Source organism: Bactrocera dorsalis, chromosome 1, assembly GCF_023373825.1.
Source record: "Bactrocera dorsalis isolate Fly_Bdor chromosome 1, ASM2337382v1, whole genome shotgun sequence".
NCBI lineage: Eukaryota > Metazoa > Arthropoda > Insecta > Diptera > Tephritidae > Bactrocera > Bactrocera dorsalis.
In genome coordinates, this window is record NC_064303.1 from 88,980,571 (window position 1) to 89,008,040 (window position 27,470).

At 35.3% G+C, this 27,470-nt stretch overlaps 6 protein-coding genes across 7 annotated transcripts; 3 read left to right on the forward strand and 3 right to left on the reverse strand.

Moving 5' to 3' along the window:
• The first annotated feature begins 1,365 nt into the window (after positions 1–1,365).
• LOC105233543 (acetylcholine receptor subunit alpha-like 1) lies at positions 1,366–5,770 on the forward strand. Its single transcript, XM_049446367.1, has 5 exons — positions 1,366–1,524; positions 1,624–1,802; positions 3,417–3,515; positions 4,679–5,237; positions 5,306–5,770. The coding sequence occupies exons 1-5, from the start codon at positions 1,437–1,439 to the stop codon at positions 5,659–5,661; spliced, it is 1,281 nt and encodes a 426-aa protein (XP_049302324.1). The 5' UTR covers positions 1,366–1,436; the 3' UTR covers positions 5,662–5,770.
• Positions 5,771–6,484: 714 nt separating this feature from the next.
• LOC105233540 (COX assembly mitochondrial protein homolog) lies at positions 6,485–7,074 on the forward strand. The gene is made up of 2 exons (XM_011215653.4): positions 6,485–6,639; positions 6,697–7,074. Exons 1-2 carry the CDS (start codon positions 6,582–6,584, stop codon positions 6,999–7,001), a joined length of 363 nt encoding a protein of 120 aa, XP_011213955.1. The 5' UTR covers positions 6,485–6,581; the 3' UTR covers positions 7,002–7,074.
• Positions 6,999–7,942, reverse strand: LOC105233542 (tRNA-splicing endonuclease subunit Sen2). Its single transcript, XM_011215654.4, has 2 exons — positions 7,355–7,942; positions 6,999–7,296 (listed from the first exon to the last, which is right to left on the reverse strand). The coding sequence occupies exons 1-2, from the start codon at positions 7,797–7,799 to the stop codon at positions 7,022–7,024; spliced, it is 720 nt and encodes a 239-aa protein (XP_011213956.2). The 5' UTR covers positions 7,800–7,942; the 3' UTR covers positions 6,999–7,021.
• Positions 7,943–8,273: 331 nt separating this feature from the next.
• Positions 8,274–14,767, forward strand: LOC105233539 (V-type proton ATPase subunit H). Of its 2 annotated transcripts, XM_011215651.4 has the most exons (8): positions 8,274–8,473; positions 8,563–9,041; positions 11,012–11,245; positions 12,893–13,027; positions 13,093–13,218; positions 13,290–13,726; positions 13,788–13,901; positions 14,161–14,767. In XM_011215651.4, the coding sequence occupies exons 1-8, from the start codon at positions 8,428–8,430 to the stop codon at positions 14,243–14,245; spliced, it is 1,656 nt and encodes a 551-aa protein (XP_011213953.1). In that variant the 5' UTR covers positions 8,274–8,427; the 3' UTR covers positions 14,246–14,767. The 2 variants fall into 2 exon arrangements, with proteins under 2 accessions (XP_011213953.1, XP_011213954.1); XM_011215652.4 differs by lacking the exon at positions 11,012–11,245 and having other exon boundaries at positions 8,275–8,473.
• A 980-nt stretch (positions 14,768–15,747) lies between these two features.
• On the reverse strand, positions 15,748–18,344 carry LOC105233538 (cytochrome c-2). The gene is made up of 2 exons (XM_011215650.4): positions 18,193–18,344; positions 15,748–16,509 (listed from the first exon to the last, which is right to left on the reverse strand). The coding sequence occupies exon 2, from the start codon at positions 16,470–16,472 to the stop codon at positions 16,146–16,148; it is 327 nt and encodes a 108-aa protein (XP_011213952.1). The 5' UTR covers positions 16,473–16,509; positions 18,193–18,344; the 3' UTR covers positions 15,748–16,145.
• Positions 18,345–19,254: 910 nt separating this feature from the next.
• On the reverse strand, positions 19,255–19,906 carry LOC105233537 (cytochrome c-2). The gene has a single exon (XM_011215649.4). The coding sequence runs from the start codon at positions 19,723–19,725 to the stop codon at positions 19,402–19,404; it is 324 nt and encodes a 107-aa protein (XP_011213951.1). The 5' UTR covers positions 19,726–19,906; the 3' UTR covers positions 19,255–19,401.
• Between the last annotated feature and the right edge of the window lie 7,564 nt (positions 19,907–27,470).

Below are 27,470 nucleotides of genomic sequence, written 5' to 3' on the forward strand. Positions count from 1 at the left end.
AGAATATTCACTTGAATTTATTTTTGAACATTAACTCCTTCAATGTTGGCCATCGGCAGTGTCCAATTTTTGGTGACTCGTTCGAGCATTTCGACTCATAACTGGCAAATGACACGCGTGATGTTTTGCTCAAAGTCCTGAGTCGAATAAGACTTTAGACTTTACGAATCCCAACAGGAAAAAATCTAACTGTGTGATATCACACGACCTTGGAGGTCAATCGACCGGCTCAAAACGTGAAATTGATGCGATGTCTGAGAAGTGGCGCCGGCTTGCTGAAACTAAATGTCGCCGATATCACAAGCTTCAATTTCAGGCATCAAATAGTCAGTTATTGGTTACGTTCCCACTGACATTATTTTTGAAGAAATATGACAGATGTGTCCACCAGGCTACAAATCACAACAAACTGTTGTTTTTTCTGAATGAAATGACATCTCTTGAATCTCCTTAGGTTGCTCTTCGTCTCAAATGCGATAATGGGCCTCATCAGTTCTTTCACAAGCTGTACGCTTTCAATTTGAAATTTCGATTTGACGTAAATTGCACCGAGTCGTTCCATACGTCAGCCAGTTAGTTGTTGCAAACTGCGCCGAATCGGCTCTCTACGGCCTTCATGAGGGTGAGGGTGAGCCATGGCTGCTATATGTACATATTTTCTTCACTACGAGCTGGACATTGTCTTTTCGTTCGAATATTATCCAATAATGAATGCTGGGCCTCAAGATGGGTGAAGGTGTTGCGGATTGTACGGATCGCCCGTTACTTCAGTGCATTTAAGTGTTGAAAGTGGCTCTCAAAATTCTTAGTTCCGTTTTGATGTCCCAGAAATTGTTGAAAGAACTCTCTGGATGTGAAAGTGACAGTTTTCACTTAACAACAACACAAATGTTGATCAACAAATAGCATAGCAGTAACTATTTTAGCTTAGAAATGTTATTTGCAATCGTAGAATGATGAACATAACCTCTCGACTGTATACCAGAGATAGGCTATGGTTTTGGGGTGAGATCAAGAAGTAAGGACCACGTATATTTTTTCAAAAATTTTGAAGTTCACCATATTTGTAATGTTTAAGAACATACATACACATATCAAACAGTTCTGGTCTGAAAGTAAAAAAAATCTTTCAAAATTTATATTAATATTCTTATATTTATTACAGACTAAACAACTTAAACCGTCAATATTGCACCACACACATATGCACTTCAAGCTATTAAGAGACTTTAGTAATTCCTCGTCGTTCCATCTCGTTTTAAATTTAGCATCAATTTAACTTTACTTGAGTAAATTAAATCACAAACAAATTATGCAGCGCGTTAAGCGTACAACTAAGAGATGAGCACAAGCCCGACGGCTGACCTGGAAGATCAGTTGATTTTGAAGTGCAGACGAGTAAGTGACTTTTCCAATTGCGGCGTCTCAGCGACACTATGAAGTGTCTGAAATTCACATCGTGGTCTGCGTTGAGCAGCTTTTATTTACTTCTATTTTCAATTGTAATCACAACAGAATCAAAATGTTAGTAAATTATTTAAAATATCGTTAGTGGAAAAAATATAAATTTAAATTTGGTGCATTTATTGATGAAAATATTGTTTGCAATTTCATGTTTGTCAGTTTACTCCGCATCTGTGGCACGTCAGTCGCTCATCACTGATTTGTTCGTTAATTACAATGCACTCGTTAAGCCCACCGGCGAGGGTCAACGCATTGATGTGCATACAAACTTAGTGTTAGAACATTTTGACTTTCGAGAGTCGGATGGATCAGTTCATTTTGTGGGACTTTTGAATGTGGTAAGGCTGTAATAGAAATAATATTAAGATATTTACATGAACTACAAACATACAAGTATAAGTATGAAGGTATGAGGGGAAGAAAAAAGTGATTATGTCAACTTGATCAAATTGGTCGATTTCGTCTAGAAGCGACTGTTTCATTCAGCGTACTTTCCGGATTGGCCCGGTGAGTCTTCTTTTTGTTTACAAACTTAAAAAATCATTCGCCGGGTGAAAATTTGAGTCGAATGAGGACGTTACCTCCACCACCGACCCCTACTTTACGTATGTACCTCATACAAAAACATATTTTTTAGACGGGGTTTTTGTTTTTTTCGTCAGCTCTTTGTTACAGTGATCGGATTTAGTTCAAATATGCACGTTTCGTTCATTAATCTGTTTCCATCTAGACGAAAACTTCATAATTTAATATTTGACAACCTGATATTAAAATATTAGGTTAGGTTTGTCTGGTAGGCTAATGACCCACGCATTGACTAGGTTTGGTCTTTTGCGAAACCAGGTGTAGTTCAGTTATGATGTTCATCAGGTGTAGGCATTGTCGCAAATTTCAAGGGACTCTGTGGTCTCACTAACCACACCTCTTACAATCTCTCATTACCGTTTTACACAGGAATTTTGCTGTTTTGCAGGCAGGTGGATCGTTCCATCTTGTTTTGATTCTGCTTGCAATGGTCCTGTCCAGATTGTCATATAGATAATGCTTAGATTTTTCAATGTTTACCACGACTTCGTGTAACAGCCGTACACTACTTCTGACATCTAGTTCACTATCTCATTGCCCACAAAGCCTTTGCGATCTGGCAACTAGTAAAGTAAAGTCGTTTATGGCTGTTTTGGCGACACTCCACTGCTGTCCTGCTTTCCAAGACACTTCTGGCCGATATGCCAAACGTGGTCAAATTCTTCATTGCAGCATAACTATCTACGACATTAACTCTAGAATTGTCAGCTGAAAGGTTAGCTCCGTGGCTTTCCCAATAACAAGAAGCTCAGCTTGAAATATACTGCAGTGGTCTGCCTAAGACTGTCTAACTCTGGACAATATATCCTCATATCAACCGTTGCTAACCAGTCTATATATGTGTATTGCCGAAATCACCGATATCGGACCATTATATCATATATCTGCTATACAAACTGATCGTCCAAAACCGTGTCTTTGTATGGATAACTTTTTTATAAAACGAGATATCTTCACGAAATTTGGCACGGATTATTTAAAAATAGGGTACAATCTCCGAAAAAATGTTCACATCGGATAACTATAGCAAATAGCTGTTATGCAAATTGACCGATCCCCGTTTCCACGACAGTTGGGTCTACGTAACCGGAACGGAGCCGGATTTTTATTCGGCCAAGGACTGTCAACTCGGTAGAATTCTGCCACTACAACTACAACCAATCAAAATCAAGTACTTGTATTGAATCTTTTGTATTTGTGAAAGGTATTATAGTTTCGGTGTAACCGAAGGTAACGTTTTTCCTTTTTTTATAATTTGGATATATTGATTTGATGGATCGAACTCTTTTTCTATAAATAATTAGATTTCAATTAGCATATTAATTTATTTTTGTAAAGTTATTATAATTTATTTTTAATATTTTCAGCTTTGGCAAGATCCGAAATTAGGTTGGAACCCGCGCGATTACAATAATCTAACTCGCATACCAGTTCGTCAAAAATTGATTTGGGTGCCAGACTTAGAGGTTTGTTTGCTCTAATATGAATAATAATAATATAAACACAATACATCCCAAAATTAACGCAAGATTTGAATTTGCCACCATTCATGTAGTAAAGTGTTCACAACCCAAAAAAAAAAGAACAGCTGACCGTTTAGGCTTTGTAAAAATGGATACACGATAGAAAAACGTGTCTTCATTATAACATAATACAAGTATTTCAAAAATAATGAAAGGTCCTGAGGACCCACATGTGATTGTCGAAAATCGCATGCACCCACAACGTGTAACTGTTTGGTCTGAATTTTGCACTGGAGGCATAATTGGACCATCTTCTTCGAATTTTGCAACAGCGTGCCAGTCGTTCTATCTTTTCGGTCTTTGTCGCCAATTGGAGATTACAAGTGTAGCCAAGTCCGTCTCCACTTGGTCTTTCCAACGCAGTGGAGGTCTTTCTCTTCCTGTGCATCCCCCAGCGGGTACTGCGCCGAAAATTCTCAACCATTCGGACGACATAACCTAGCCAGCGTAGCCGCTGTCTCTTAATTCGCTGAACTCGTACAGCTCAACGTTCCATCGACTGCGGTATTCGGCGTTGCCAATGCGCAAAGGACCATAAATCTACCGCAGAACCTTTCTCTCGAAAACTCCAAACGCCGATCGTCCATGCCTCTGTACCATGTAGCAGGATGGGAATGAAGAGTGACTGGTAGAGTTTGGTCTTTGAGGACTTTCCTTTTCAATTGCCTACTTAATCCGAAGTAGTACCTGTTGGCAAGAGTTATAAGTCGTGGAGGCATTTTGTTTAATGTTTCATTCCATAATTAACCTCATCCTCTGTGTATCAACAAAAAACAACAATCGAAAGATGAAAACTTTCTCTTGAATTCCAATCTTGCGTTAATTTAGGATCACCCTGTACATACATATATATATTGTATGCATATACACCGTACCACTTATTTGTTGCGATTACCATCATAAGCGAGAAACCAAATTTATAGTTGAGAAAAATTCCTTAGTTATCATAAGGGCACCAATGCCTCGTGCCTGGTCTCCATAGTCGCGCTGCAAATGAGTGGTTCATATATACTTATTTAATTCCATATGTACATACATACATAGGTATACATATTCACATATTTGAAATTTATGTTTGTACATATATATTTGCGAAAAATTATTAGGTTTACAACAATGCGCCCGATAAGTTTCTACGAATGCACCATCACGGCACCGTCATATTGGCACACACTGGCATGGTACTCTGGAGCGATAACGTTGATATGAATGTTTTTTGCAGCACAAACATGAATAATTGGCCACATGATAGACATGAGTGTAAACTGAATCTCGGTTCGTGGACTTATGATGGTTTCGAATTGGACTTTAAAAATTATACGAACCCCAATGACAGCATGAGTTTTGAGGATAAGTATATGGCGAGTATGAAATATAAGGTGACTGATTTCAGTGTGGAACGTGTAGCGACTGTCTACTCTTGTTGTGCCGAGCCATATATTGTTATGGAGTATCATCTAAGTTTTGAGCGACGTTGTGCCTTTGTTACCGTATTTCGAGCGCTGGGTTCAACGGTTATATTACTGTCAATGCTTACATTATGTTTTGAGACGAGCCATCATTCGAAAATATGTCTCAATGGATTGAATTTGATCATAATAACGTTCGTTTTGCTATATTTTGCTCAAAATGTGGGTAAATTCGCGCGTACTACACCTTACATTGGTGAGTTAGTGTGGTGAAATTCGTGAATTGAAAAATTATAAGCGGTTAATGCATTTATTTATTTGCAGCGAAATTCTTCAGTTGCAGCTACATTTTGGTTACAATCCAACAGCTTCTTACCGTCTTTTCAATATTCGCCACACATGCTTCGTATCGCGGCAAACTACATCCCACTATATCTAACTTGCTCCGGCACTCATTTGTTTCTTATATCACACCAAAGAGAAAAATGCTTCTTGCTCAGCCTGAAACTTGCGACGTGAACGCTCAATTTGAGGATGTGACATTGCAGGAGTTTAGTAATTTGATATCTGCCGACGAAACACCTTATGAATGGATGCAGTTTGCGAGCTTTATGGAGAGTTTTGCAGTTATTATATTTAGCATTATATATCTCATTTTAGCTACTGTTTGTTTCGTTTAACCAATGTCAACTTAGGTATTACATACATACATAAGTATGTATATATCTATAAATTCAAATCATTAACTAGAGAATATTCCAGTTAAATAAAAAACGTTGAAATATGATATATGTGAGGCTTTAACAAAAGTAACTCCCGGAAATAGTTGTATACAATGTATATGCATCGCCGATAATACACTGCACTTCCGCTTCGCTTTTGTGCGACAAAATAAATAGGAAAATTCGAACTCAATATATATTGTTCTTTGGAGATCTTTGAATTTAGAACTGACTGCGGCGGTCCATATCGAGTTACGGTTAATCTTCAAATTTCTACACAAGTTGGGACAGCTTAAAAATAGTTTTTCAGCTATAATGACAGGAAATGTATACCATATGTGATCCATCTTTTGGCAAAAGGTTGAGGCTGCTCGAATCTGTCTTGAACCATATAAAAAATAGAAGTCTTGCCTTTAATGTCTTAAATGTTCCCGCTATTTAAGAACCTAATGCCGCCTTTCGTCTTATTGTAACTTACTCCAGATGTAATTAAGAAAGCTCAGTGCAAAACTTAAAGCACGAAGTGCAAATGGATGCCACTTCACCACCGCATGGCGATCTGAGAAAATGCGTCCCACGTCAGTTGGTCCTAAGTAACAAATTGTCAATTTTTTATGAATGGTTTCTGCCACTACACAACAACAAAAGGTAATTAATTGATTATTGCCAATTACATGTGTACTTACATACATAAATAGAAATTCTGCATCTACAGAATTATACAGTTACATCAAAAATTCCTCAAACAAACAAACAAAAATTCGAGATGGCAATACTATATATAAAATTTATATACATATGTACATCAGCTGTTAAACCTTTCTGTTATGTGTGCAAGTTTGTATTGAGATTGTGGAGTAAATTTAAAGAAAAGAAATATGAGTCTACAAACTGAGGAGAAAATTGCTTTTAATCCAAATAATCCACATGATTTGGGTATTTCTTGTCATTAACAATTTTGTTAGACTTATATTGCAATTTAACTTTTTCAAGGCGATCCTAACGACACATCCTTGAGGAAAGTGGAAAAGGAAGTGCTTATTCCCAGGATTATGCGTGACCGTGCGAAACAAATTCACTGCAGTAAAGAAGTACAGGAATTTGAAACGTGTTGTAAGGCAAACAGCATATTAATGGTTGTAACATGCCGAAATGAAAATTCCGCTTTGAAGTCATGCCTAACCAAATGGTATAAAAATGATGAATTTAGAGAAGAATGCACGAAGATTTATCTGGAAGAGCGTTCAGATTACCGGCGTACTGGCATTCCAAAAAAACATCGTGTGCAAAAAATGTAATTTTCATCGTTCTATATAATTCATTTTGTTATCTTTTGACTTTGTACAAATGAAGTGCTGTTAAATCGTCGAATTATTGTTTCTGAAATTTTAAGTGCAGCAAGGTCGGAAATAGTATTATAAGTTAAAACATTTGGTTTCGACACTTCCAGCAACAAGACATCCTTATCTGAGGTTTCGGCAATGCGCTGAAGTCCTTTCAAATCTTTGATTGAGATATCCTTTATATCAGATTTAGTATGCACAAAAATAATGAAGCTAGCATGGTTGTAACGCGGACCTCTTTTATAAATCACTACAAAAGATAAAAAATAAGCATAGATTGAATAAAAGTTATAAACATATTTACTCACAAAAGTTGCCGCCGAATTTAATACCACTTTTAATAATCCATCCTTTTGACTTAAGATATAGATAAGAACCCAAACATTCTAAAAAATGTGAATTAACATTTTTCGCAGCTTCCAAAAATTCTCTATACTGCATTTCATTACATTGGATATCGTGTATACATAAGATACCGAGGAAATAAGCTAGAAATGCAGACTCTTCCAATTCCAGTGACAAGCTCTCGGTATCATCGATGGTGCCTGTTGTAATTAATTTTGGCGCTCCTCTAGATTTACTGCCTTTCCCAAAAAATCCATTTTCGTATATTTTTCTAATATCTTCGGCACCGCACACTTCTACTGAAATACCGGTGAATACTCCAATTACCGGAGAGCCGTCCGGAAGGGGTGGTAGCAATGAGCTTTTATTGCCACCTTTCTTTTGTTTAATTATTGGAGTAAATAACATTATCAATATGGACAATAGTGTCAATTTAACGAAAAGAAATGCGTTGGTAAAAAAGGCATCTTCGACTTTATAATCACATAATTTGTTATTGTTTATGCATTATTTTTTTATTTTGAATTTAAATTAGTTGACAATCAGCTGATTGTCAAAATTTAGTAACAGGTGAAGTAAGTTTGAAAGGCTAGGAATCACAGAGTGTTCTAGCAATAATTAAAAATTAGAAACAAAACCTTAAAAAGCTGCTATTTGTATATTTTTATTTATAAACTTCTGCACATATTTCTTTTAATAAAATTACCTATAATGCGGATGCAATATAATTTTCCACATTACTATTTTATCTGCAAATGACTAAAGAGTTTCACAAGAAAAATACACCACTTTTTTAGAATTCTGATATTTGAGGAATGGTTGAGAAATCAAAAACAAAAGTCAGCTGTCATTGATCCATCACACTACCAATTTGCTGCAACTCTGTTTTCTGGGTCTTGTGACTTTTGTCAGCTGAATTGGTTCATCGCAATAGCGAAAAGTGCGAATTGAGTGAAATTTTGGGCAAAAAGATTGTGAAAATTCGTTTAATATTGCAATATAAGTGCTCGATTTAATTTCATAAAGTTAGCAAAAAATGGCAGACGTCAAAGAATTAATAAATTTGCCCGATGAAAACATCGGTAAGTTTACAAAAGAAAAACACTAACCACAAGACCAATGAATGCAATTGTTCAGATTGTGCCATATTTTAATTAAAATATATTTACAGATATGATTGCTGCCACTTCGGTGTTGCAGCAACAAGCAGCTGACATACGTACCAAGACCATTAATTGGGCCTCCTATATGCAGTCGCAGATGATATCGCAAGAAGACTATAATGCAATCAGTGCACTAGACACTGCCAAGGCGGCCTATCTGCAGAAAAACTCCACTCAAGCAGTGAAAACCTTGTTAAATTTGCTAGCTCATGTCTCAAAAGATCAGACAATACAGTACATACTTGTGCTCATCGATGATTTGTTGCAAGAAGAACGTTCACGTGTTGACTTTTTCCACGACTACGCTAAGCAACATAAAGAGTGTGTCTGGGGACCTTTTCTCAACTTATTAAACCGTCAAGATGGTTTCATTGTTAACATGTCATCGAGAATTCTAGCTAAATTAGCTTGTTGGGGTCGCGAACTTATGCCCAAATCAGACCTTAACTTCTATTTGCAATTTTTGAAGGATCAGCTGACCGTGAACGTAAGTAATCTGTGTATGAGCAAACATGTGTATGTATGTATGTATACAATGCATCATAGATATACAGGCCCTAAGCAACTTCATGTAATTATGTATCTTTAAGTATTGTAAAATTTTATTGAATACATTAATTTATATAGTTATTTCATTTACAATCATTGGTCGCGGCATGCATGTTTTTATGTTAAATAGTTTGCATGCAAACTGAAATGTTATAAGGTAGATTGTTGCGAGTAAATTTACCATTGTTATGTTGATGTTTTTATAAAAATATATTATCGGATTGCGTTTTTAGAAAACTAAACATCATATATTGAATGTGAAAAAATAATTAATTACAAATATTTAGAAAAATCGATGGCCCTGCTGGTTGTTATTTCTTTGATTTGAAATATCTATGATACTATTAAAAAACATAAGTGATTTAATATTTAAATTGTGCCTGCTAATTGACTGGTGGAAACATATTGGAATGAGCTGTACATGGATGATTTGTGCTTTCATAATAAATTATTTATGATTTCCCCTGGTATGATTAAATTTGAATATTTTGGCGGATATTGAATGGTAGTTTTATAAAAAATTAATTTAATCAAAACTTAATATCAACGATATGGTAGTCTCTACCAGTTTATGTGTGAGAATTAACTTGGAAAAATGGGGTTATCTTCAAATAATTTTTTTTTATTTATTTCTTTTTTAAAGTATATAAGCATCTTATTATATTTGGGCCCTGAGCATGCCTCAAAAATAATAACATAATAATTAATTTAATTAACGCAAATAATTTCCTTAACTATTAACTACAAATTCTTTGCTGCTGAAAAATTGGAAGTAGTGTCGGAAATATTAAAATACATATATTCTTGGTACCCACAACATACTTACAATAAAGTCGGCTATGTTGTTTGTTCAGATACTCTATAAAATCCACATATAAACGATCTGTCAGTCTGTTCGTCTGATCATCTGTCTGCATATACGCGAACAAGTCCCTCATTTTATGAGATATCGATATACAACTTTGAACACGTCCTTTTGTCTCCAATAAGCTGCCGATATCGGACCATTATAGTATCTAGCTGTCTTACAAGTTAAGTGATCAATATCCCGTCCTTGCATGGAAAACTTTTTTATTTCTCAAGTTTTAACACCAAGTTTGTCATAGATTATTGACAAAGGGAACGCTACAGTCCTTGATCATTTTTCAGATCGGACCACTACAGCATAGCATAACGCAACCGAAGTTAATGTTTTTTTTTCCTTTTTGTATAAAGAATTTGCAATTGGCTTGAGGTTAAATTTTTTTTTTATCAATAATAGATTTTTTCACACTTTAACAACACAAAACAATTCACAGAAAACACATAAATGCATATGTACATATATGTTTGTCAGTAAATAGGTACAGGTACTCTGGTTTTCCGATAAATTAGCATGTTTTATATTATTTTCGTAATTGAATATAAATACACAATTATAATTTTTATATAATTTGGGAATGTTTATGTTCGTTTACTAACAATTTGTTGAGTGCTAAGTTGAGACAACAAAAAATTTATTAAAACTGATATAGTCATTAAAAACCATTTAAACATTATCGAGGCCATTCAAAAAAAAGCACTATCAAATATTTGCACCACTAATATGACGAGCCTAACTTTGAGGCTTGGAAATTGTCACATCTATACCACCACACGTTCCACCAACCACAATATCGCCATGGAGGTCACTTCGTTGTTAATAACATTATGTTTTAAATGTAAATTCAATTTCAATTTCTAATGTGAATTTTTATTCAAATTACAAACATAAAAATGTGTACCAATTACACTGTTTACACCACCACATACTACCGTCATTGATACTACTGAACAACAACAAAACTGAGTGCACTAATCACAATTGATATAACCAAACAAACGAATTGGCACATACAATGTACTCGACACGCCATACGCAAACCTTAGGCCAAGGCATATATAAAAGAGCAGGCCACACTATCTAGACGTGTGCAGACAATTGTGGTACATCAGCACGGACATGGGCATGGTAAAGACCAGCAATCTTCTAAGAATAATAATCATTACAGTCCGAATGTGGCGCAACAACAACAATCACAGCAACAAATCACAGGCGAGAGATACCGTGAGATGACTGTGGAGCAACAAAATGCTCTCGTCGATGGCAGGGTACCCATTCCGGTAGAGTGAATTCTGTCTCTCTTAAAAATTTCACCCGCAAAATAAATAAAAACTGCATTATTTATTATAATTAGGCATTTAGTAATTGTGATAATTGAAATATCACTTGCATATTCTTTTCTAAGTGTTTTGGCAAACGAATTGCTATAATTTAATAAGAAGCCAGTCGTTCATTCACTGCTATCTTCCAATCTTTAAATGTTGTGCTCAATAAATAATATATTATCTCATAATTTGACTAAAGCCAATAGTGTCTAGCGCTAGTTTTGTGCAAAAATAATTAACTTATGTATTTTTTATGTAGTAAAAAAATGTAGTTTAAAAATGTGAATTTTAGCCGCTTATGTTGATTGTAAAAATAATGTTATGCTAACAACACTAATAACTGTGAAATTCTGAGTAAAGATTTTTAGCTTTATGCTATGTTCTGTATAGTAAGTTTATATGTATTTATACTCGTATAGCGCTAAATTTATAAGTTATTTTAATTGCAGTTTTCATGAGCTTAGTTTATGTATGATAGTTGAACTAGCTATGTGCCTGAGTTGTGGTCTTTAGTATATGTCTAAATTTTATTATAGCGTATATATTTTCTAGTTTAAAATTAAGTAACTTACAAAATATTTTCTAATTTTTCTATAAAAGCTTTAATTTTAAATGTTTCTAGAAAATTATTTGTATGACAAAAAATAATAATTTTAAAGTTTATAGTTTACAAATAAGTATAAGATTTATATTCGTAAAAACTTACTACGAGTGATGGCTTCAAAAGGCAATTAAAATACAGTCGATCTTCTATAACTCGAACTTCCATAACTCGAACTTCTATAACTCGAAGTTCTCCATCATTCGAACTCCTTAATTGGCCATAGAAGACAAATTTCAAACAAACTTCATTCCATAGCTCAAAGTCTTTTGTGGATTTTGGTGATTTATTAAATAAAAGAAATAAAAAATAAAAATAAAATAAAATTAAAAGCAAGGCGAGTTGCGTCGATTTAGCCATGTCATGTAAATTTTAAAATGTCGATCAGAAATTTTGCACACGTCCTTTTATCTTCATGATTTTAGATTGGATTGAAGTTCTCGTATGGAAACTTTTCATTTGTGAAGGGTATTGAAGCTTCGGTGCAGCCGAGGTTAACTTTTTTCTTATTTTAATATAATTTATACATATAATTACCATATTTTTAATTTATTTTCAACTAGTTAATGAATATGATGTACATAAATATGTTTTATTCTCAAAAATATTAAACTTTCTAAAACACACCGTTTTACACTATCTGAACCATTTAACACTTTTTGAATTTTTAAAACTTAACTTTCAATATACATATATAATCTGGTTTGTAAAATCGCTGTGGTAAATGTAATCATGTTTACAGTTTTATTATTTGGTAAGATATTTCTTAAAAAATGGACTCCACACAAACAGCTGTATGCACCTAGTTTCTTAGCTTAGATTTTGTTACTATTCGGTAGTCTTCTAGAAAATGTTATAATCGTAGAATTAGATTCAAGTAAATTTTAAAGAAACTCAGAATTTAACTAATCAAACTAATTGATTTATTGCACTAATGCTAATGCTCATAAGTTGTTAAGTAATCTTGTATATCTTTTTATCCAACGGGTCTTTCTATATAGGCTAATGAGTATATCCAATCTGTTGCTCGCTGTCTGCAAATGATGCTTCGTATTGATGAGTATCGCTTTGCTTTCGTTTCGGTTGATGGTATTAGCACATTGATCAGCATTCTATCGTCTCGCGTTAACTTCCAGGTAAATTATTATTAAAGAAAATGATGTCATAAATTGTTAGAAAAACGTTTTTACTTTCATTTAAGGTGCAATACCAATTGGTATTCTGCTTATGGGTGCTCACATTCAACCCACTTTTGGCCACAAAAATGAACAAGTTCAGTGTTATACCGATTTTGGCCGATATTCTCAGTGATAGTGCCAAGGAAAAGGTATATTCGTAATTACCATCAAAAGTTGAACTTTTGTTTAATGTAATTTATTATTATTATTTTTTTTGTAGGTTACTCGCATTATTCTCGCCGTATTTCGCAATTTGATTGAGAAGCCCACAGATCCACAAGTGGCGAAGGAGCATTGCATTGCTATGGTTCAGTGCAAGGTTCTGAAACAGTTGTCCATTTTGGAGCAACGTCGCTTCGATGATGAGGACATCTCTGCCGATGTGGAATTCCTCACCGAGAAGCTACAGAACTCTGTACAGGATTTGAGCTCCTTCGATGAATATGCCACTGAATTACGTAGCGCACGTCTCGAATGGTCGCCAGTACATAAATCGGCTAAATTTTGGCGTGAAAATGCTCATCGTTTGAATGAGAAGAATTACGAGCTTTTGCGTATACTGGTGCATTTATTAGAAACTTCAAAGGATCATATTATTTTGTCTGTAGCTTGTTTCGATATCGGAGAATACGTGCGCCATTATCCCCGAGGCAAACAGTAAGTTCCCGAACTTGTGTAGCAACTGTAGCTTAATAATCGTATTTCTTTTTTATTACAGTGTTTTAGAGCAATTGGGCGGTAAACAAATTGTTATGCAACTGCTGGCTCACGATGATCCAAATGTGCGTTATGAGGCTCTATTGGCGGTACAAAAACTGATGGTGCACAATTGGTAAGTTTTATTAGAGATTTACATGTAATCGAAATTTGCATTTTCAATCATCCATTAATTTTAAATTTATATGTATATTTTAATTCGTGCATAAATTTAAAAGAAATAGCTTTTAAAACGTCATTGAAACCATTTTAACAATCAAAACTCAGCAATGAAGATGTCAAGCACATTTTTTCATTCGTACTGTAAAATTATGTTTATTGATTTATGAATTTATTTGTATTAAAATTATAATTCAATAAATCAATTTCCATAGGGAATACCTGGGCAAGCAATTGGAAAAGGAAAACGAGAATCAACCTCAGAAAGGCGGTTCAGCGCCAATCAGCGGTAAAGCTTAAATAAATAAAATAATATGCGTTTGCTTGTCAAAAGTATGCAATCGACTAGTGTAGTCGATAAAGTAAATGTTAAATGTACTAAATCCCTTATAAAACAATAAAACAAAAACGGAATGATTTCTTGTTATTCACAATAAATATTAAAGCTTACGAAATTAAAGTATAAAAGCAACAGCAAAAATGGCACATGTGAAATATTGCAACTTAAAGTGCAAAATTGTATTATACATTTAGTTTTGTTCATCATTCCATTTTATTTTGCCTACTATTCTGTACATGTTTTTTTTTTGTTATTGTTGAAATGCCTTGGTCTTAGATCTATTATTTATAAAGCTTGTCAAATTCGTGCGTACATAATATTCTAAATATTGTTTATATGTTGTTACAGAAGTATTGAATTAGTATTTTTTGTGATTTATGCAAATTTTACGATCACTTTAATTGCTTCGTTGCTGATATCTGCTGATATACGAAGAAGTTTCAATAAATATTTAAATAAATATATTATATAGTAAAACGAAACATTTGGCTCATATGTTTGTATTTGAAACTCATAAAGTAAGTATAAATGTAATTATTTTAAAATCAGTCGGTTCCAAACCGATTCTGTTTTGTTTAGTTACATCATTATTTATGATAGTTAGGCCGTTCCTTGGATGAAGGATCAGTGATGTGTCTTCTCCTAAAGCCTTCATTTGTTGAGACGACATTATCTTCCTTTTTCCAAAACCCTCTGCTGCCATGAGCAGCATGGTATGTTTCGCTGTCCGTTTGATCATTAGATGCAGCAGTGTCAGCTTCAGCATGACTGCAAGTGCTGCGGTTGGGCAAGTGTACATTGCCCCTGCCGCCAAGTGTAAGATGCCTCAAGCCCGGAAGATATCTTCGCTTTTTGAAAGGAATGGCGGTTGTTTATGACGGGTTGATATTTAATCCTATCGTGTTGCACTACCCCTTTGCTAGATTTAAGCCCCTTTGAACTATGCCGTAGAGAGTGTTCTCAAATTTATCTTGTACCATTATGACATTGTCATCGGCTTACCCTGGCACCGAATCCCTTTGTTTGTGAGCAACTCAAGGAGCTCATCTACTACTAAACTCCATAGTAGGGGGATAGAACTAAACCTGTTGACAGCCTCTCGTAGTATCAAGACGAATTTTGCTATACTCCACAGTGGTTTCAGCTATCCTACTACACTTAAATCTACTTGCTGGAAATTCTGTTATATTTGGTTAGAAACTCAATTCAGTGAATAAGGCCAAAACAAAAATAAAACTGTTTTACTGGGTTGTTGTTGCAGTGGCAGAATTGAACAGTCCTTTGCGAATAAAAAATCCGTAGACACGTTTGTTGTCGGAGCGGTGTCTTACTAGTTCTCACCTGATGGTAAGTTGAAGTTAAAATGAATTAACGAAGCGACCGATTTTATGCAAATCGTCACACAAATTTCATTCCAGCAGCATCGAAGTCCTATTATACAAAATCTTTAATAAATAAAATATTTTTGTTTTCGGTTTTTTATTGGTTTATTGTTACTGGTTTTATCGAGTTTGAATCACTTTACTTTCTTTCAGCATTTTAAAATAAAAACCAACTAAAAAATTGGTTATATTTCATTTTCACAATTAAATTAAATAATTAAATTGTCCTATGTAGAATAGTTAAATTAAAAACTAAATTGTATCTTTGCTCTTAAACGGATGATGGCGTTCTCTTTGCTAGTGTGCTATTTGGTACAAATTGTCTTCATAGGTAACACACGCCTGCAATTCAAAACATCATCGGCCAAACCCATGTTATTGTTTTTACAGTTTATGTCCTTAATTATAAAGAGCTAGATGAGGTGGTTTACTTTATGATAGCTTCTTTTACAACTGTTGATGGTTTTCTGACTGAAATTTACTTGGTGGCTGATTTCAGGTAAGCGATCAAATCACCACGTTCATTGGGCTTTTTCAGACCGGCGAAGACCATCTTTGTACCAGGGATGTACTTCTTGGGGTTTTCCAAGTATTCGAAAAGGGTATCCTCATTCCAGGTAATGCCTTTCGCCTTGTTGGCATCTGTGTAGGAGAAACCGGCAGCCTGACCAGTCTTACGGCCGAACAGACCGTGCAAGTTTGGGCCGACCTTATGCTTGCCACCAGCCTCAACAGTGTGGCATTGTGCGCAACGTTGGACAAAGAGTTTCTTGCCCTTTTCAACATCACCTGCTGGTACGCCCATTTTTGTAGTTCTTAATGAATGTTAATAGGTACTCACTCTGTAATTAATAAGAAAAAATGATTAATACTAAACTGTTTTTGTTTTTTCACAAGAAAATGCGAAATTGAACTTAAATATTAAATGCAATATCAACAATTAACACCTTTTCCTCAATAAACTCTGCACAATAATACCGGACAAAACTATCTCATAAATCTCGATAGATAAGACCAACATTTGCAATTAGTTTATGGGGAAAAACCTTATCAAAGTTATATTATGTAATTTAATTCAGCGGAAACATCTGTATATGTATGTCGCAATGACCGCTGTTTGATGCTTAACGATTAAGCACACAGCAACAGCTTTATTTGTATTCTCTCGTGATACATGAAATCATTTAGAGTTTTGTGTAAAACTTTGTACCGTACATGGCCACGATCATTTCAAAAGCTGACTCAACTCTATGTAAACACCCCCGACTGCAGCGCCCGTCTTTCTACTTGTTTTGTCTCGTGGACTTCGTAAAAAAAATTACTTCCAACAAATGCAAGTTCCAGGTCGCCCAGAGCATGCTAGCATTTTATAATTGCTATTAAAAAATGTCAACAAGAGAAAAGGAAGTATAGATGTTCTGTACATACAAGCAAACCTAACTGACAGACACACTTGTTATATGCGTGAAAATATTTGCACTTGAAAAAGCGTTATGTGGTCATGAGGAGAATTTGTTATGTAACTACCTTGCGTTTAATAGAATAAAATAAAGAGACGTTGACCTCTACTTCCAATTACGTAGGCTTTGAATTGAATAAAGCCGTTACGTAAGTTAAAATATTCTACATATTAATTTGTTTAAATTCGTAAAAAATTCTTTGCTAACCTATGCATTTGAATGTGTAATTATTGAAATCAATTTTTGTAAAGCAAACAAAACTTTTACTATGTGTCAGTGCAGTAGGAATGTAAACGCCTTCACACATATTCATTTTTAAATGTTTATATAGATACGTGGACGTAAGTATATGCATATATATACGTGTACATATGTATGTAAGTATACAACCTAAAATATTCGTTCTTGAAGAAAGCTAATGTGTGAAATTTAGAACACGATCCACTTGCAAAAAGTTAAGTAACATGAAAATGACCATGAAAAATTTCCATCATCCACGTGATATTTTTGTTATGTAAAAGTTGATTAATAATGGAAACAGGTTGCGAATTAAATTTTCATTTTCTATTAAAAAGTAAAAGAAACGTGGCGAAGAATGCCATCAAAGAATGTATGAATGAAAGTAATGACGGTAATATAACTGTTTCCTTCCTAATCTTCTACCACCATTTTTTTATACATATACTATTGGTCTTTAGCATCAACTTTCTATGAAGATAAAAATTTAAGCACGCAACTCGCACGTTTTTATGTAACATAGATCAACCCCTATCTTTTTCTATGCAAAGAAACCCCTTCGCACACATCTATCTATCCATGGCTACCTGTATATGTATACAATTTAACGCACTTTGCCACTGGTATACTTGTTTATGTAATCAATCGCAATCGAATTGGAATATTTCTGTTTGCTTTAACTTTTTTGAAACAATGTAAAGTCAGAAAAAATATATAAGCATTACGGCAATGACACACACATATAACTTTATATATTCTATAGTTTATATGTAATATTAACGCTCCAGAATAATTTATATTTAACACCAATTTTCCCACTGTACTTACATTGAACACAAATACAACTCGACTAAATTTTAGCACTCCATGTGAGTTTCGTCGCGCCAATATCAGCTGGCTTACGTTATAAAGCAACGCTGTACATTTGCGAAAAATGATAGGCAAAGCAACACTAATTTCATTAATGCATGTCTTCACGTGCAATATTTTCTCTGAGATGCTGAAATGATAAATAATTATTTTATATACATAAGTAAATTCACATATTTTCAGTAGTTAAAGTCTAATTATAATTAAAACAATTTATATATGCTTAATTACCAAGTATAAAGAACTATTTATTGCGTTGTTGTTTCAGTATGAACTGTCAAGTAAAGCGAGGAAAGTTGTATGTAAATGGTAGTGACAGTGACATGTCAACACTTTTTCAAGCCGGCAGGGTTGTAATAAGCTTGCTGATGATGACTTAATATATGAGACTTTTTGATAAATTATTATATAAGGACAATTAAGCTCTGAAAAAGAAAACACTAAATGATTGATTTCAATAAGTTTAGGTTGGGTTATAGTTTTAACTTCTATTTGGTAGATGCTTCTTGATGTTATCTACAAACTTTTAGTCGACTTAAAGCGTCTAATGAAAGTATTTGTATTTTTTACCCGGAACTGGGTATGTTAAGGTTGCTTGAAGTTTGTAACACTCAAAAGGAAAGTCGGAGACCCTCTAAAGTATATGTATATAAATAATCAGCCTGATGAACCGAGTCGATTGGTCATGTCCGACTGTTTATATGCAAACTAGCACCCCAGTTTTTGAAGTATCGTTTTGAAATTTTTCGACGTTCTCTTCTCACTAAGTTCGGATCTGCCGATTTCAGACCACAATAGCATATATGAAGATGCCAAAAAAAGGGAGAAGTGATAACAGACTGCAGTCTAGATAGAGATAACGTCTTAGATTAACACTTACCGATCCAAACTGGATTAGATCGCCGAAAAAACAGCCCTTGGCCAGATAAGATACGGGTCAATTCTGGTGCATAGAACCGGCTGTCCTGGGAACGTCTTCAAAAACAATACCGTTCACAGAAAAACAGCTTATCCAAATTGGCGCATCTAAAACTTATCATCATTATACAAAACCCTCAACTAAAATTTTTCGATATTCCCGAACCAAATAAGTTATTTAAATTTAGAATTTATTAAACATATAATATTGTATGAATATAGCAGAATGCCATTCAAGAATTATGGATTTTATTTAGCGCTCTTTAAAAACGCAATAACATCGGCTCGTTCTTCGGCCTTCTTGATTCCCGCAAATACCATTTTTGTGCCTGGTATGTATTTCTTGGGATTCTCCAAATACTCGAATAATGCGTCTTCAGTCCAAGTCACACCTTTACTTTTATTTGCATCCGTATATTTATAATCACCGATTGAACCACTCTTACGTCCAACTACACCATGCAGGTTTGGTCCAACCTTATGACGAGCACCCTTCTCAATCGGATGACATTGGGCACATTTTTGCATGAAAACCTTCTTTCCGTTCTCCGCATTGCCAGCTGGAATACCCATCGTGTAAAATATTACGCTTCAATCAATTTTTTTATTGTACGAAGAGGGTAATTGAGCAGAATATTGGGAAAGCAAATCAATGTTGAATAAGAAATCAAAAACTGACTTTTATAGAATTTACTCGTAAAACGTTACAGCGTCACCGTCAAATGAAATGTATTTCAAAATATTTATTCAAAATATGTAAGTTTGCAATATCATTGCCAGATTGCTATTATTATTATTAAATAAAACATTTTACTTCTTGTTCTTCTTTATTGGCATAGATATCGCTTACTCGGTTACAGCCGAGTTTACAACAGCGCGCCAGTCGTTCTTCCTTTACGCTGTTTGGCGCCAATTGGATATTCCACGTGTAGCCACGTCCTTCTCTCCCTGGTCTTTCCAGCGGAGTGGAGGTCTTCCTCTTCCTTTGCTCTCCTTGGCGGGTACTGCGTCGAATACTTTCAGAGCTGAGTGTTTTCATCCGTCGTATATCTCGTACAGCTCATCATCTTATTTGTCTATCGAAAGGTCAAATAAATTGCTGAAAACTCGAAGTGACCCTCTGTGGGAAAAAGTTTATGAAAAGTGGCTTATAATTGTAAGTGAGGATGTCAAAATCAAGGGTTAGTTGTTCGTAAGAGACTAAAAATTTGTTATCATGTGATTTGCGAACATTTTTCACAACCACTATAGCATAGAGTTTCCTGGCAGACTGCGTGACTTTGTCGCTTCATTTAGCATTCGTTAATATTTTTGCGTTTACGAACCCATTATGCCCACTCCTTATCATCATTGTATGCGAATAGCCCTAAGACGTTTTGGTTTTAGTTGGATATACATACTTTTATTACGACATCGACCTTGAAATGTGCTGTGTTGAATATACATACATATGTACGGTAGACATATATATACATAAGTATATATGTACATACATAGATATGTATTACGAATATATAACTCCTATGATAGCATAGCTCAAAGGGCAGCAAAAGTTCTATAAATAATTTAATGAAGCACAAACTAAACAAGCAAAAATATATAAACAAAACTAGAAATTAAGTAATCATAATCCGAATTAACGCAAGGCTCGGGGCTAGTGTTGAAAGTCTAAAAAATATTGATTGAGACCTATAGATTACAGTTATACAGCGCGGAAAATAATGCAATAAATCAACGATCTTAAAAATCGGTTCTGTCTTTCTTGAATTATAAATGGTATAATTAACCCGACTTTGTTTCATTTATATGTAGGTACTATGTACATATATGTATGTACATAGATGCCTTTTCAAAATAAGCAAAGTGCTTCAATTGAACTGTCAAGCTGTATCCAGTATAAATAAATGTGTGGACCAGCAGAGCTCCTCATATGATTACGTAATTTGCTATAGTCATATGGTTTTCGTTGATTTCTTGCTGAGAGCAAAGTTCCTTTGCAATTCAGTTACGTAACTATATGAAGTTACTTGCGGATATGCATGCTTGGCTTGGCGATTTTCTTGTTTCACCAAAGTAAATCTTACTAAAACAATAAGCTTTTCTTTCTCATGAAATTGTTCATAATTCTCATGGAAAATCACTTGCACGCTATGACCGACTATCTTTTTGCATAACAAAAAATTGAGTTTGCATGCAATATGTACTATATACTTACGTATGCATAAGTATCTATATGACGGTTGTTATCTATTTCTAAAGATGGTAAGTGAAAAGAAATGATACATATACATATAATATAATTATTCTGAAAAATAATGTAAATTTCTTTAAAATATTTTTCAAAAAAAAAAATTTTTGATTTGACCATGCTTTTTACTCTCGGATTAAGACAACTAACTTGGACAGCTTAGAATGCCGGTCTGTTGTGATACCCAAAATTCCTAAATACTGATCATAAATCGACAAAGCGGTTTGAGAATATCACAAATTTGTTGAGGCGACGAATATCACTTTCAGCTATCTCTGATCTTGCTATGACCAGAGTGTGACTGCCTAGATGTTTAAAACTCAGTCTTGCAAAAGCTGGGAGTTCTCATCTTCCTCCATACAAGTTTTGATGATTTGCGTCCGTCCGCTTAGACAATGTCCAGTAAGTATGAGACTTGATAAGAGCAAGGTGTTTATTTAGTTTTATCAAAAACAAAAGCTAGGAGTGTTACAAAGCCTTCAAAGTTTCAAGAGATCGTTGAAGATATGCCACGTTCTGGACGGCCTTCGACTTCTTCAACTGATGAAAATACTCGTATTAAAAGAGTGAAGGATATGCAGTCAAGACAAAGCTAGGCAAGTGTTACAGAGATGACAAGAGAGCTCGGCGTCTCTCCCGAGTTTTGGTGAATATTTTGGGTACGAAACGCGTTCTTGCTGGACTCGTCCCGATAAAGCTGATTTTGTTTCGTCGCAAACAGGTCTGTTTGGTCATGCTTGATCGTGCGAATTCCGATCCCACATTTATCGTGGCTATTGTAACTACCGATGAGACATGAGTTTATGAGTTTGACATGCAAACAACTCAACAATCACGCCAAAGCCGCTCAAAAATCAAGGTGATGGTAATTGTTTTTTCAATATTCGTGGTTTGGTGCGTCATGTATTTGTTCCGGAAGGACAGACGGTCAATAAAAAGGAGTTGTATATGGCGGTATCGAGGCGTTTGTGTGAGAACATTCGTCGAAAACGGCCGGAATCGTGGAAGAACAATTCATGGATGATAATGCACCAACGCATCGAGCCACGATTGTAACCGAATTTAAAGTCAAAACGCATTGAATACCATCGATCAAGCACCGCATTCAACAGATTTGGTTTGGTGTGATTTTTACTTCTTCAACAAACTGAAATTGTCGCTCCATGGAACTCCTTTACAGTAAATCGAAGCGATACAACCAAGTTCGCTGACGGATCTGAGCGCCATTCCAAAAAGTGCTTATGAAAAGTGTTTAGAGAACTGGAAAAATCGTTGTCATAAGTGTATTATATCTGTTGGGGGATTACTTTGAAGGCGACAAAATAAATATTGACGAAATATTTCGCATTTTATTTACAACTCCCGGGTACTTTTTTGTGTTTAAAGCTTTATATCAACATTTTAAATCCCAAATAGCTTTAATATCACTAAAGAAATTCAATATAAACCTATATACATACATATATGTAGGTGCGCACTTAAATTTTAATGCCATCGTAATGGGTCGTGGGTAAAAGCGCTTTGGTGGAACACATGCAGACTTCCACATAGCTGAACGTGCAACCTGATATTCTACATAGAATCACTACGATTTCATGCCGTGTCTGCAACGAATATGTAATGAAGGCCTAATGACTGCCGTGACGCTAATTTATACGCGTCCCGCATTTCTCGAACTACACCAACACCGAACAACTGTGCTGGGCCAATGAGAAAAATAAGAAAAATGCTAAAAACTGATTTCAAAACTCGGCTGGAAAGTGTTATGGCAAATTAAAACTTCTACCCATTGCCAGACGCTGTGGCATAAATCATTGGGAAAGCAATCACCAATTATGATAATTAGTCATTTTCGAAAATACTCTCACACACACGCACACAAGCATAGGCACTTAGTGTAGATATGTCTGCATATGTAAAGTCTAATAGGTGAAATATAGTATATTGATTGCAAGTGGCGGGCGTGCATTGAGTAATCGGCCAAAAATACATACTTTTGTGCAACCGCCAACCAAATCTAAATGGAGTAATAAAAAATAAAAAAAAAAAATTAAAAAAATAAACTAAAAATTTAATGATTTTCAAGTGAACAGCACACATTTGCACACAAGAACTAATTTTTCGAAAACATTTTTACGAGTTTTATGATTTTTATGCTTGTAACGACAAAAAATGTGGGACAGTCCGTGCTCCACGACGCTCACGCGCCAGCCCGATTTCGGGAGCTTTTTGCATTGAGCAACCGTGCCGTGTGAGTGCGAGCAATAAAGTTGGCTTTTCTATGCCATGTGGCGTTGTTGCTGTGTGTAGTAGACCATGTGTGGTGTTGTTGGCGCTGATGAGTTGGGTCGCGGTTGTTGGTGTTGCAATTGAAATGATGTCACTTGATGGCCGCGTCATTTGTTCTTTGGGCGCTTGTTTGGAGAGTAGAGGGAGTGTTTAGATTTATGCTTACGTTGAGATTGATAATTTATGAACGCTTTTGGCGCTTGATTCTTGAAAACGGCAATTAATTAAGGCGTGAATAAATAAAGTATATTTGAAGAACTTCTTAAGGCCAATTTGTAGAAAGTGCGCATTCAGTTTTTTGTTTATGAAGAAACACGCATACATACATACATTTGTATATGTACTATGCGTGTGTCTATCTATTGTGGTAGGTCTGACACGCTGTAAATAATTATTACAATCAATTAAATAGCAATTTTTGGAAAAATGTTCAAAATACTTCTCATAAGGGAATATACTACATATAACTGTATATATGTAGTTTGTATACCATGAGCACGATATATACATAAAGTTTGCCTTGAAGTTTACGTCGGAGACCCTATAAAGTATATGTACAACAAGTAAGGAAGGGCTAAGTTCGGGTGTAACCAAAGATTTCTTATACTCACCGATCCAAACGGGGTTAGATCGCCGAAAGGACAGCCCTTGATCGGATAAAATCCGAGTCAATTCCGGTGCGTAGAACCGGCTGTCATGGGAATTGAAACATTTCTTATACTTGCAACTTGTTTGGATCAAAGCCAGGAAATTCCTTTCAGGGGCGTAAGGTTTGCTAGTTACAGGGTTTGTTCGAAAAGTAATAGGACTGAGTTTCTTCCGCCGCGACTGACTGTACTTCGGAGCGTGCGCGTACCGACTGGACCGGTAGAGGGCGTTCCTAGCTAATGAACGAGCGGCTGGTCAGCTGTCTTGGATAACCTGGAGAGTCAGGACAAACATTGCAGCGTTGATTAGAACAAAGGAAAGCGATTTTCATTGTCTTTTTTGACATCAAAGACATCATCCACCATGAATTTGTTCCTCCTGGACAAACCGTCAACGCCATGTTTTACGTAGAAGTCCTCTAACGAAGAGTCAATCGGGTAAGATAAGACCTCGCAGCTGATTGGAAGTCGCACCACGACAACGCCGAGGCTCACACCGCCTTTCTTGTGAACAGCTTCCGCAACCACCCTACAGCCCAGATGGTAGTTGGTACGCAACTAAGTTCTCGCTAATTGTATTTGTATATAGATGGCTCCAACAGTTAGTGGTGACCGATTTAGATGTATTCTAAACATGGTAAACTTAACCTAGCCACTTGAAAAAGAAACTGCGTTTCCATATTATGGATCTTGTTTATGTGTCATATACTTTGGTTCTGTGAATATGCTCGATTTTTTGTCAAAGAAATCGGCGGCTTCAAAAAGTTTACGGAGGTGCTGCCCCAAGTTAAACAACGTGCCGTGATTAGTTTCATCTCTTTAAGGCTGGCGATTTCGCTATTAACGACCGTCCGCGTGAATGAAGATCAAAAACATTCGAAGACGTTGAGGAGTCGTGTCAAAGTTAAGAGAGCTTGCATCAGCATATGGGGTCACCCCCCAAGCCATTTCAAAGCGACTACGTTGCGGAACCCATTAAAACCTATCTGGAAACGTTTAAATGAGAAGTCTCACCCTATTCATCATATTCCCCAGATATTTTCCGTCTGATTATTATTAGTTCGGTCCGATGGCATATGCTCTGGCTCAGAAGCAGTTCCCCTCACAAGACATCATCGAAAAATGGCTTGATTATTGTATAGCATCACGAAATGAACATTTTCACCGTAGTGTTATTCGAACTTTGCCAAAAATATGAGAACAAGCGATAGGCAATACTTCGAATACTTCAATTGTAACCATTGTTTTAGAATAAAATACTATGCACTTGGTCCTTCCATTGGATGCCTTGCTTCCATTTACAACACATGGATTGAGAGCTTTTTGCTGGTTCATTATCTTTCGAACGATTTTTATGCGCTTATCTATAGTCATCGAAGGCTCATACAGTTCGTAGATCCATCTTCTTCTTTATTCATCGCTCACGCTGACGTCTCCAAAGAACTTGCGAAGAACAGTTCTCTCAAATGCTTCAAGTTATTTCTCATCTCGGCTCGTCATAGCCCATTGTTGCTGTGTCATATAATAGAACGGGAATAATAAGGGACAATTACCTACTGATCCTGATTTCTTTCGCTTCTTTTCCTAGGCTAGAAAAGGCTGCACTGACGGCTATGCTGTTAAGGTGTCAATATCAGCTGCGTACCCCAGTAGCATTGTACTTTGGAGTAGAATTGCAGTGGTTCAGCGGAACTTATCAATTTTTCCAACATTATTTTGAAGTAGGCCCACGAAACGGAATAATTTTGTTGAAAAACTTGTCTGGTACCGAACGGCTCGGAGAGGTCCTTCCCAGTTTTAATGGAGCTGATTGTTATGATTAAGGTGATTCTACATAACTGTATGGGTTTTTCAGAGATATTTTTATCTTATAAATTTTTTTTTAATTTGAAATTCAAAGCAGGTGGCAACCTTCCAAAAATATTTTATATTTATTATGTGTTTTCTTACACCTTTTCAGCTTAAAGTCCTTCTTAACTTTTTCCAATTTTTTATTTAAAAATTTCAGGCAGGTGGCAACTTTTCTTCAAATTTTTTCAGCTTATACAATTGTATAACTTAAACTTTTTTTATTTTTATTTCTATTTAAAAATGCCAACTTTTGAAATTAGTAGAAAATTTATAAGCGCGACAGAGCTTAACTTACTATTGTTCCTAAATTTTTATTCTAAAATGAATAAGACGAATGGGCTAACCTTAATCTACATGTACATATATGTATATACATAAGTACATACTATCTCGATTTCTTCAAAAAGTATTTCTGCATATACTCGTAAGTTTATGGAAGCATTATGATAAGTCAGGCCTAACTGGAATGATACCCAAACTTAGAGCACATCAGGTGTGATCAAAAAGCTGATTACATCATGAAAACTAAGTCTTGCCACATCTTTCCATGTCTGTATATATGTATGTATACAATGTGTGCTTAAGTCCTATCTATATGCAAATCAGTCTGCAATATACTAACAAACTAATAGCCAAAGGAAAAATCTTCGAAATATTACACAATCAACACTCTCCATCCATATAACTGTCTGTATCTACTACGTATAGTATGTTATTTTTCTCACAAATGTCCTCGTTCGTATGTATGCCTTATGCAACTATGCCTATGTAAGATTATGCAACTTTTCAGTATCCTTACGCGTATGTATGTATGTAATCGTAAAAGAGCGAAAATTCATTTTGAACACTTTTCCTTTTTAGGACGAGGTCGCTGACTGTCCTTCAAAATATGTATATAAGTAAGAAGATACATGTATGTGTAGGAATCTTCACTTAAACCGTTATTATGTACATGCGATGTGAGCTTCAGAGCGCAGCTTTTTAAAACCCACAACATCCCTTATTAGTGTCCTCGAAGCAGATGCTGTGCAGTTGCGCACAAATCCGAGTATCCACCAAGAGTAGTTATACTAAATGACAAAAGTTATTTGTTGAGAAATGTCAGCGCATTTTTAAATATAATATTGCCAATTGATTGATGGTCTGTATATTAGAAACTTAAGCGTGGTGAATAGAAAAATTATAGAAAGGGTTTTTCTTATATTTTATCTTCTTCATGTGGTCTCTCTGTAAGTACATTTCTAATGAGGAAAAGCTTTTCATTCCAATATTTCATAATTTCA